Here is a 12,351-nt window from a genome sequence, read left to right as displayed (position 1 = left end):
ATATATATATATATATATATATATATATATATATATATATATATATATATATATATATACACACACACACCATTTTCTGGATGTTATTGTGTGTGTTTACTCATCTCCAAGCCGCTCCTCGAGGAAGTCCCAGTATTATATGTAGTTAAAAAGCAGCTCCTGGTTTGACCAATCAGTGCTCAGTAAATTGAGCTCATGATGTCATTGATGATATTAACGAGTCTCTGTGGCGGCTGTGAAGGTGTCAAGGAAAAATATGGACCTGAGAAATTCTCATTACTGTTTATTGTTTTCCTGTTTATCTGAATTATGAATACGACTTTATTCTAATGTATATTGTGATAAACTCACTGCTGAGGTCAACTGGTTAAAATTGGCTTAGATGCCCAAAACGTTCACACAGTGCTGTATTTGTCTCATTTCCTCTAGAAAGAAAATGTATAAACTGCAACTTCCCTGAACTCCCCATAGAAACAGAACTAGATATCTGATCTCCATCAGCTGCACATGCAGCGTACAGTTAATTTCCTGAGAATTTCAACAAACTTCCCTGTGCCAGCGGCTGGCTACACGGCTACAATAGACTGGATGGATGAATCGACGGACGGAAGGAGAGTTCACTGATCTGAAGTTTAGCAGCCGGTAGCACCTCAAACATAACAGGACAGTTAAAACTATCCATTAATATAAAAGACTAATATAATAATTACATTAATATATATATATATATATATATATATATATATATATATATATATATATATATATATATATATATATATATATATATATAAGAAAATACAAATATAATAAAAGACTTATAATAATCAAAAATCAATAAATATCATAATATTTCAGGACATACTTTGAAACATAGACGCAATGCATTTCATATATACTGTGCTGTAGGACTTCTTATGCTCTCCTTATAAGGGAAAACGCATTTGGTCAGTTCTCTTTAAGTATCCAGGATACACTCAGAAAAGCACGTCACAGTAACAAAACTGACCACAACAACGATAAAACGTTGGCCACCTAAACACTAAAGAACAGGAAGCTTATAAACAAACAATTCACACAAGGACGCAGAGGCTTTGAGCTGCACAGACGGGGGTTCTGTGCGTAGTTGCGCTGAAAACTATCACGACGCAAGTGCGAGCTGCAAACAGCAAGGGGCGCTATAACAACGGCCAAGCCTGTCCAAGTGCCATAGCAAATGAACAGCCGAGTCTCACGCAAACATGGCTTACAAAAGCATTGAAGTATCGTATTTATCGCATTTCCATTTCAAGAGACGGGCTAAAGCAACTCCTCTACTGTCCACGTTTAGCTGTTGAAGCTACTGGACTAACAGTAGGTGCCTCTCCAATTGCCCTCCATCTCCCCCTTCAGAGCGTTTTAACCGCCACAGCAATGCACGAGTTTGCAGTGTGTTTAATGAGCGCTGTTATTAGGGTAGTATGTTTTCGGGCCTTATCATAAAGAAGACCTGGGGCAGTTGATCAATTCCATCAGAGCAATCATCGGTTCACGACACATCAAACCACCCTGTGACGTGTGCTGGAAGAACGTACAGGACAGAACGCACTGGCATGTTTGTTTACTACAGTCTGTGATGGCATTTTGTGCAGATTTGCATTTTCCCTCATGAAGAAAAACGGCTTAACCCCAAGTTCCTTATTCGGGCTTTTCGCCGACTACAAAGAGACATCCCACCACATGGCACAGCTGGGAACTGAGCCTAAACCTCCTTCTACAGGGCTTACCTGTGCAATGCGTTCACTGGGTAGACCCTCTGGGACTGCACGAACAGGAAATCAGAGACAAAAAGCCAAAGCAATTTCTCTCGCTTATTTACACCTTCAACAGAGCGACGGGAAACATGTGGATCAAAATACGGGCCGCAATTTTGATACCACACTGAAAGTTTCCACAGACGCCAGAACCAATCCAGCTGTGATCCGTACATTCCTCCAGTCGAATAACACTGAACCGCAGGGCTTCCTGGACCTGGACAACCTGGGTAACTTCAGTCCATATATGTTTTCTGCTTAAGCTGAGAGCCATAAACTGATATCAAGTACAAGCAGATTTGATTCATTATAAATAACTACGGCTGCATATTTTATCTCGAGAGCCGCAGCTCAATGCCGGCCCGCAAAGTGACCAAAAGCTCGACTGACTTCTGGGTTAAGGCTGCGCAATATACACAAAACAGCGTATTGCGATTAGGGCTGCAAGTTGACACCGGAATCATTACCGTAAGAATCTTAACCCTAATAACTGCATCAGCAGATCATTTCTCTGAAAAGGTTTGGATTTGACGCATATTTCAAACTGACGTTTGACGCATTTATCGTACAGCAGATTTTTCTAAATTTGTACTCCTATAAGAATAAACAGTATATTTTTCTAAAATACTAATCCAGCTGGATTTAGTCCCAATTTCGACATTTTGCCCATTTATAAATCGATATCTGCTGATATGCTCACAAAAAAAAAAATGCCGTACATTAATTTCTGCCCACATTTCCCATACTGATAAACTTCCACTATGATGCGACGCACATGCAAAACGGACTTAAACTTTCCGATAGGGCACGTAATCGGATACAGGCGTTTACATGGATATTATCCTTTTATTTAACAGATTATTTAAAGGATTACCCACCTGATTCAATCAGAAAGAAACTGTATTCCGAACGGCCTCAATCAGACTAGTCTATTCCGATTGAGGTGTTTACATGAATGCATTCTATTCCTATTGGATTATTAATGGATTATTAGGCTGCATGTAAATGTGGCTACTGAGTAAAAATACTCAGCAACCCTCCCAACTCAAATGCATCCCAATACAGCAGAACACCAAAATTTCCCATTGGCATTAACCTTAATACCAACTGCTATCTGAACTCTGCACATTTATTATTCAATTAGGAGCACATAACTTTAGTGGTCTGATCAAAGTGTCTCGCAAGCACTGCTCTGGAGAAACACCTAACCTTTTAGCCACAAATACAAAGAGCTGTCCAAGTCTTAATGTCAACACAACAAACTGACCACAGCTTCCTCAATTATGGTGTGAAGTGGTTCAAGTGGAAAGCAAGTGTGTGGGTGAAAAACACAACCGATCACAACACATTAGAAGATCTACGAACTGCCCCTTGCAATATAGCATTACCTATAGGGAGGCTTTGATCTTTTTTAGGCCGAGTACGAGCACGTTTTTAATACTTTTTACCAGCTCAGATAGCGGAAAACCAAAATGGGCAAGTAGAGTTGAGCTGAGCGGGTAATATGCAGGGGAATAGCACCTCTGGTGACTTCAGATGAAGAGGAGAACAGCAGGTTTTGCTCCAAGTCAGAAAAGCATGTTTCATAGTTTTGATCCTCGTGGGTCTTTCAACACCCCTCTCTGTAGCTCAGCAACAGCAGGAATCACATCCGAGGAGCTGGCGTCTTCTGATTGGTTGGCTGAGCTGTAGTTAAACGTCCTCTATAGCCAGACATACACCGAGCGATTTTAGGAATCTTGTCCTTTTGTGACGCTCGCTCTACGAAAATGTTCGGTACAACTGATGTTATGCGAAATGCAGCCTTGACAGACAACCCAGTCAACAATTTCAAATAAAGCCGTTCCACTCAAAATAACATGCTGCGCACTGAGCAAACAGCAGGCTTGGGAACTCGTACCACACCATGCAGTGAAACTAAAGCCTTGGGTGTATTGAGAAATATTGGAGATCACACACTAAATGATTCGCGTGAACTCACACAAACTCTCGCGTTCTCCTGTTGCTAGGAGACGCAAATAAACAGAGGTGGAGCCGCCGCTGCTGCTTTCTCTGCCACTTGCGCAGGTAAACATGTTTAAGAGGCTAATGGATTTGAAAAACGTGATCCGTTTGGTATTTTTTACTGTTTTAAACGTACAAACACACCACATCTTGCTCATTTTGGTTGTGCTCGTGCCTTATTAAACTCAGCTGATTAAAAAGCTTTGAGAGACTTCTCACCACTTTTTTTGTTTACTTTTTCTTCTTTCATGCTCTGAGTTTTCACTGCCTCTTACTCCTGGTCCGTTCAGATTGAGTTGCTGATCAGTTCCACACGACTCGATTTCGCTCAGAGTCAGGTCAAAAGAAATCAAACAGGTTTGATAAACTCCGGCTGGTGCGAGGCGACCGGGAGGGCCAAAGATCCGAGGCGGCGCCCCTCTAACACGTCTCGATTCTCTCTCCAACCGGTGACTCCGACTGACCCAAAAACCTAAAGACTAGCACAGACTCAGCCATACGGGGAATCGGGGCTAAAATCGGGGTCAAAGTCGCAGAGCGTACCCCTGCTTAACCCAGGTGGAAACGTGCATGCGTACATATAACAACATGATCTCTTTCCAGCATTTTTAACAAAGACTTTTGCCTATTAGGAGCATTTTATTTTCTTAAGTTACACAGATATCGTGATGCGTTGTAGAGGACTGTCTTGCAATTTACCGAGCATCACAGAATCGCAGAATTGTGATACCATCATCGTGGGCGACGTATCATAATATGGTATCGTGAGATGCCTTGTTATTCCCACCCCTCACCTACACAGGTATCGATATGGTGCAATATGATGAGTAGACAGTAAATGCCCATCCGTCGGAGGCTTGCATAACCAACAACTACTCTGACAGGAAAGGATCGCTCAACTGACAAGCACACCCATAGAAAACGGGGCCAGGCTGGTTAAGGTTCCTGCCTTTTGCTTAGTAACAAGAGGGTCACAATGCACTTTAGATCAAGATTCAAATGATGTAGTGACCAGTGGTTTTCACTAAAAATGACAAGATCTTTACTGGAAACGGTGGTGTGCTCAAAATCACTCTTCAGTTCAATGTTACCATTTAGATGCGGAGGTCCTGTTCAAAGTTGGCATTAATTGGTATTAACCAACAACTACTTGGGGCTTTACTACTTAACACTTAACTACTGTTAAGTGATCTGACCACAAGTTGACAGCAAGTTGTAAAGCTGCTTACACATCGCTTTTCCACGTGCTCTGAATGCATCTCCAGCCAATGTAAGCTGTAACTGGGCATCTCGCTGTGTTGGTTGTAGAGGTTGTTACAACTTAAACGGGAGAGAAGACGATGATGGAAGCTACTCAGGTGCCTCCGTCTCTGCTGCAATAACGCTGTCGACTATGTGGTCCTTCATTGCAGGCGGAGACGTGTCAGGACACACACTACAACTGTTATGCGTCCCTGACCATCTCAGGTGGCTTTAGTGATCAGACCACAACGTGTCCCGCCGTTCCGACTTGTACTCAGTGCTGTCCACTCGTGATCGGTTGACCTAAGACAGGGCTTCTCAACCTTTTCCACCGCAAGGCCCACCTGTTTACAAACACAGAGAATAGCGGCCCACAGGAAAACTAAAACCAGCCTTTTCTTTTCTTAAGTGCTGAAACAAAAAAATCTGAGAATCAGAGCCTGAAAAAAGATCACAACGTCCACTTTGGATCCAGCAGAGGTCCTAAAGTTTGCGGTTACGTTAAATATAGTTGAAGGTGGCTGTGGACTGTGACTTGGAGCTGCAGTACACTGCATGTTCTCTTTAGTTATGAGGTTATTTGTGATTAATCTGAAATAGCCAAACCTCAGTCCACTCGCCGGTCTTTAGGATTAGCATCACCACAATCAACAACTGGTTTATCAATCATTGGTTTATCAATTTGACTTCAACCACTCACGTTGCTGATGCTCAGCCAAAGATATGCTGCCTCTCCATAGTTCAGGCCCGTGGACCACTACAGGGAGCTCTGCAACCCACAGGTTGAGATACCCTGACCCAAGACACGTGTTGAACGGGGCCTATTAGGAAAATCTCACGTTATAGCCCCCTAAAACGCAACCAGTGATCAATTTCGGGCACGGCCACACCATCATAACGTAATCAATCACGTTAACGACAACATATGGTCACAGTGCCAACCACAAACCAACCCTCTCCTCGCTTTACACCATATAGAGCCTGTGCATTCTTCAAAAGCCTTGACATTCCTAAAGGGCTTAGCCAGAAACTCAAAACGTGGCCTGCAGCTCATGACACCTCTAACTCCCATCTACTGAAAGCAAGCCTTCATTTCTGACTCCCAGAATCCAACACACTGATCAACAGGGCCACGACAGACACACTAATCTCTAACCCAGAGCATCTGCGAGAAAGACCTGAAGAATAAGCACCGAGGAATAATGCTGGACATTTACAGCATAGGAAAGGGTCTGTCAGCTGCTGGAAAGACGTCACTCACAGTCCAGACTGTGAACGAGAACAACGTCACGCTTGCTGCAACGAGACAAAAACTACGATGGCCTTTTAGGGCCACTGTTAATAAAAATAAAAAATAGCAGACTTCGAGAAAAAAGTCGAGAGAAATAATTCGAAGAATGACGACATTAAAGTGGCATTAATACCAGGAAAGGTCGCAGTATTGTGGCCAAAGGCTTCGCGAAGGGAAGCAGCGCCTCCTCATGTTAAATGAGGGGCGTTGAGTTGGTGGAGCTGCACTTTCATATCGATTCCCCCATAAAGAAACACTCAGCCTCCCCGTCTCTCCTGCTCATCAGCACCAGCCTGGTACTAGTATGAGAAACGGCCGAGCAGGAAACTGTTTATCTAGAACAAAGAGCCAGACGGACTCGGAGGAAACCGTCTGTCTGTGTTGCTGAAGGAGAATCTCAGGCAGGGTCGCCTACATGGTTATCGGGGGCTTCATCTCCCCCCATTCAAAGAGGGCATGAGGTTTCACAGACAGTGAGGATGAAGATCAAAATGATCCAGAGAGAGACCGGAGGGAGTGGAGCTCCGGCGCCAGTGCAGCAACCGAGACCCCAACACGTTATTAAGCCCCCCTACAGTTAGTCCACTGTATCCTCCAAATATTCCGACTTTTTCCTCAGTATGACGCCATTCTCCAAAAGGAACGACGCCACTCTCCAAAAGGAACGACGCCACTCTCCAAACGGAACGACGCCACTCTCCAAAAGGAACGACGGCATTCTCCAAACGGAGCGACGGCATTCTCCAAACGGATCTATTTTTTTCTCAAAGTCTACTATTTTCATTTTTATTAACAGAGGCCATAACATGCCGTCGTACAAAACAGGCGGTTTACTTGGAAAATTTCATCCGAGATGTCCTGATAACAGAATCCCAAATCACCAGATTTAAGGTGTCGCCTGATTTCAACGCAGCTACCTTTGAGAATAACTGTCAACAGCTTTGAATATTATGTGGACCAAATCTTCTTAGACTCATTAGATATGAAGGCCCAGACTATCCAAGGACCAGGAACAGCTATGCTCTTGAAAAGACGGTTCTTCCAGGGTTCTTTAGTGAAGTATGGAGAAATGGTTCCTCAGATTGGTGGGAAATGTGTTATATATGGCTCAAAATACAACCGTCTTGAAAATGGTTCTACATAGCACTTAAAAATGTGATGCTGTCAAGCTTGGAATGATAGAAGATTCCTTTCTGGTGCCAACACGTTCTCCATTAATCGCATGTACCATTTCACCCTGCCAAGAACAATTTAGGCATGAAATTGATTTGCATAGCACCAAAAAAAGGCTCTGCTACTGTTGCGATGTCAAGCTTGAAACAGCAGAAGAACCCTTTCTGGAGCTGCATAGAACCACTCTCAAAAAGGTTCTGTATAATTAGGACTAGTCTGCCCTTCTTCCCATGTTCTTAAAGCTCTCTGTGCAGTACACATGCGGTTCTTGAAGAGCTCTTTAGTAAAGACATTGGTTCTGTATAGAACCATGAACACTCAAAGAACCATTTGCATGCTTACATGGTTCTGTGCATAGTGAAATGGTTCCTGTGATTGATGCACAATGTTCTTTAAGGTTCCTTTAGTAAAAACAGTGGTGCTGCATAGAACCATGTACACTCAAAGAACCATTTGCATGATTAAATGGTTCTATGCATAGTGAAATGGTTCCTGTGATTGATGCACAATGTTCTTTAAGGGTTCTTTAGTAAATACAGAGGTGCTGTATGGAACCTTTTTTTAAAATGGCTCTGTGCAGCACCAAAAAGGGTTCTTCTTTTGTTACGATGCCAAGCCTAGAACAACAGCAGAACCGTTTTTGGTACGATCTGAAGAACCAGTTCACCATGCAAAGAACCATTTGAGCATGAAATAGTTCTACACAGAACTGATGGTTCCAAACAGAACCATTCCGTTTAGCCAAGAACCATCATTTTTTTAAAGAGTGTACACAGGTTGAAACGGTTTGAATGCTCGTGGTTCTAGGCAGAACCAGTGTCTTCACTAGAGAACCGTCTTTTTCAAGGAGTGTAGTTAAGCTAACCCGTCTCGTTCACAGAAAACGAAGCTGGAGTCAAGCGTGTTGCTCGAATTTTCCCGTTCCGCCTTAAATGGTGCTGCAGTTAATGTAACTGTTATGCCGTTTAAGGGGGACCGGGGAAATTCGGACGACAAGCGGGCGAAGAGGAAACCAACTTCAGCCTCGTCCACAAAAACAAGGCTAGCTCAGAGCTCATCTGCTGTTAGCCTAGCCAAGCTAGCAGGCTAGGATAACCGGCTACCTAAAGTAGGTTAGCGCCGACTTCAAACGAACTACTGAACCGAGTCAGGCCCTTGGTTCTCGGAACCGACCCCACAGTCCATTGTCTATGTCTTCTCTTCGACCCCAACTCCATACTTACTGCTGAGCTTCAGGTTCCCGAAGCCGGCCGAGCTAGCGCCGGAGGCCTGTGCAGCCCCGGACTTACCCGCAGCGCTCCCACCGGCCACGGCCGATCCGGCTGCGGCCGCGCCGGCTCCCGGAGCCCCCGGAGGCTCAGCGAACGAGCTGGTCCTGGGCCGCCCGCTGCCGCTCATTTTCGGTTTCTGAGAGAGTGCAGGGGCGGGGGGCGCGGGAAAAGAGTGTCGGCAGACACCGTGTCAGTTTAAACGATAAACACCCGTAAAAGAAGAATTTAAAAGAACATAAAGAGCGCTTGAGCGGCTCGTAGCTACGTCTCCTCTTTTCTTCCCCCCCCAGATCTACTGCTTGTGCTGTTGGACCTGACGAGCTGCTCGCGTGGTCTGCTGGGAAACGTAGTTCCACAGACTCAGAGCCAGAGTCGAGCGGTTAAAGGGGAACTCCACCAATATTCCTAAAGTTCCAGCTGATTAAATCCAGGGCGAGTCAAAAGTCACAGGACACCGTTTTGTCGTATTAAATAGTGTATGCTGTCACAAGCCTCCACGATGCGGCGCAGAAGGTGGTGTTTGTTGCGGATTTTCTCAGCACACACGATTTACTTGAGATGACCCCCGAGATAAAAGTCGATAATAAAAAATAAAATAAAATAAAATAAAACCTGTCCTGTGACTTTGTACTCACCCTGTAGCTCAGATTTAAATAAAGTCATTCAGACAGGTGTGGCCTGGAATGCTCTGTTCTAGAGAAACTTGCAGAGTCAGAATGGTTCACAGTGGTGGTGATAGGAACCAGACGTCGGAAACCGCCTCACAGGGAGTTATTACACATACACACAATTTTTTTTTTCCCCTCCCCAAATGTACCACTATTTTACCATCATCAACAACTCAGAAGACTCGTGTAGGTTCACTGGTGGGTTTGGATGGTAAATAAAATGTCTATATTTGTGTCGTAGTCATGGCGACCCCTGGTTCCCATCACCGCCACTGCGAAGGAATCAGAAGAAGAAGTCAATACGTTTCTCTGCAATGAACTATTTTACATCAAACTGCTCTGAATTACTTTGCTTGCATCTCAAACACGGAATAACACGGATATATTCCGAAAAATCTGTGGATTTTCCCTTTAAGGCTTTGTAGGCCGAGCATGTTGGCACATGCAAGGAATCTGTCTTCAGCTCCACCATAGCTGACAACAGAAATGTCACACTCAAGTACAGTAACACACTTCAGGGCAGTGACACAGACGCCCATAAGTGCATTCTACCACGTACATTCACAAACAATAAGGTGCAAAGTGTTGAGTAAAATGTAATAAATAAATAAATAAATAAATAAAAAGTGAAGTCCAGGTCAAGCCGTCAAGCAGGTCAATGCACACGTGCATAATTATTCACGAGCACAATGGTGTGAGGACAGTTGCGAGTCCGGTTGTTTAGGTGATGGCCGGATAACAATGGGTCAGCGCCGATTTTCTCAGGATGCTTCCCGGCTCAAGCAGGGCGGGCAGGCCACTTCTAAAGCCCTGTACAGAGTCAGAACTGTTCACAGTGGCGATGATAGGAACCAGATGTCCGAAGCTTGTAAATGAGGTTAAACAGGTTTTCTCCATAAGATAGCAAAAGTTTTGGCACCCCGATCAGATTACATGTTTTTGTTGAGTTATCCAAGTGTAAATACGTGGGTCCATGGGGGTCCTGACCACTGAAGAACAGGGTAACAGAGCATCAGAGAAACAGATGGACTACAGTCTGTAACTGTAGAACTACAGAGTGCAGCTGTACAGTAAGTGGAGCTGATAAAGTGGACAGTGAGCGTAGAAATGAGGAGATGGTCAAGATGTTGGGCCTGACTGGTGTAGGTGGACAAATCCTCTATAGAGAGAACACGTCTGCACATTTTAGGGTACAATTACTGTTTATTACTGGCAGAATTCAACACACTGGGAACAAAATCAGAACCAAAAATGTGGCCAGTGTGTGAAATACTGCCTGGTATTCGGGGTGGGTGGGTGCAGGGGGTCCCACGTTGGCTGGCTATTCCCGCACTGGCTGGCTGCTCAATCACCATGGCAGCGCTGATGCTACCTTCACCGGCACCAAAATATTTGGTTTAATAAGTGTTTCTTAGGCATGCTCTTTTGTTTATGTCCTTTCATGCAGCAGCTGAGATCTCACACGTCTCCTCTTCTGTCCTGAAGAAATGAGCACCAGTTCACTCTCTCCACCAAACTCTTGAGAAATCGGGCGAGTTTTCAGATTTAAGGATCTGCTACAGCATATTAAAAAGTTTATCAGAGATATCCTGGACAGAGTTACAGCTGGTAGGCCATAAAGGACCAACTTGGTGAACCAGCTTGCTGCAGCGCCACCCTGAGGCAGAGCACTGCTGGATCTCTACTTAATTAAGAATACCAAAGACAGGAGCTGGAGGATGGTGGGGGAAGCAGCCAAACCCACATAGAAACACACACACACACACACACACACACACACACACACACACACACACACACACACACATATATATATATATATATATATATATATATATATATATATATATAACATTACATATAATACATATTATGGTCTTTTTCTATATTGGGCATGGAAAACATTTTAAATACATTGCAATCCTCGTTCCAAACACTAAAATGTGTTTCAGAACTTGCTGCCATACTAACCAAATATAAGTTAAAATACATTTATTTTAAAATGCATAGGGACATTTTACACGTATCATACAAAACTAATAAATGTTGGTAAATTTATTTATCAAATACAATCAAAAATCTATGAAAATGGCCAAAATACTAAAATACCTTGCATTTCACTTAATCTTAATTTTATTAGCATTAAAAAAAAAAAAGATTAGCTAAAAAATTGGTGCATCTCAGCACTGCTGTGTCCGATCCAGACCATGCCTGCTTTGTGGGGGTCCATGGGGTCCTGACCACTGAAGAACAGGGTAACAGAGTATCAGAGAAACAGATGGACTACAGTCTGTAACTGTAGAACTACAGAGTGCAGCTATACAGTAAGTGGAGCTGATAAGATGGACAATGAGCGCAGAAACAAGGAGGTGGTCATGATAAAGTGCTCATTGAGTGTATAGTCATATGCAAAAGTTTGGGCACCCCTGGCCAAATGACACGCTTTGTTGATTTTCATATTTTTTAATTATGATACGTAAATTTCAGCACACCATTTCTTTCCTTTCTTTTTTTTTTGGCTGATTAATAAATTTGAAAAAAAAACATAAAGCCTGCGAAAAGTTTTCCGCAGGCCACATTTTATATTTTTTTTGCAAATAAAGTGCAATTGCGCATTAACTGTGCATTAAAACGGCCTTTGTAGAGAACGTGTCAACTTATTTTCACTCAATATACAAAAAACATGTGGGTGGTTAGTGTAGTGGGTAACACATCAGCCTTCTACACTGTAGTCTGGGGTTCAGTCCCCCACCTGGGTAAGCCCCCTACACTATACCTTGGGCAAGACTCCCAACACCACCTTGGCCCACCTGTGTAAAATGGTCAAGCTGTAAGCCGCTCTGGATAAGAGCGTCAGCCAAATGCCGTAAAATGTAAGTGTGAAAAATCATTTGACCAGGGGTGCCCAA

The 12,351-nt window shown here is 43.5% G+C and overlaps 1 protein-coding gene across 4 annotated transcripts in view; it reads right to left on the bottom strand.

Annotated features, from left to right (window-relative positions):
- Positions 1-9,103, bottom strand: part of gsk3ab (glycogen synthase kinase 3 alpha b) — a 36,748-nt gene extending 27,645 nt beyond the window's left edge. For 2 of the 4 annotated variants that reach the window (XM_037537095.1, XM_037537096.1), the window contains exon 1: positions 8,727-9,103. In XM_037537095.1, coding sequence (XP_037392992.1) covers positions 8,727-8,901 — 175 coding nt within the window. In that variant the 5' untranslated portion in view covers positions 8,902-9,103. Of the gene's footprint in view, positions 1-5,026; positions 5,363-8,726 lie in introns of those variants that run through there. The other 2 variants (XM_037537097.1, XM_037537098.1) reach the window with 2 other exon arrangements.
- Positions 9,104-12,351: the final 3,248 nt, after the last annotated feature.

Source organism: Pygocentrus nattereri, chromosome 3, assembly GCF_015220715.1.
Source record: "Pygocentrus nattereri isolate fPygNat1 chromosome 3, fPygNat1.pri, whole genome shotgun sequence".
Lineage (NCBI taxonomy): Eukaryota > Metazoa > Chordata > Actinopteri > Characiformes > Serrasalmidae > Pygocentrus > Pygocentrus nattereri.
This window is presented reverse-complemented; position numbering and strand designations above follow the sequence as displayed.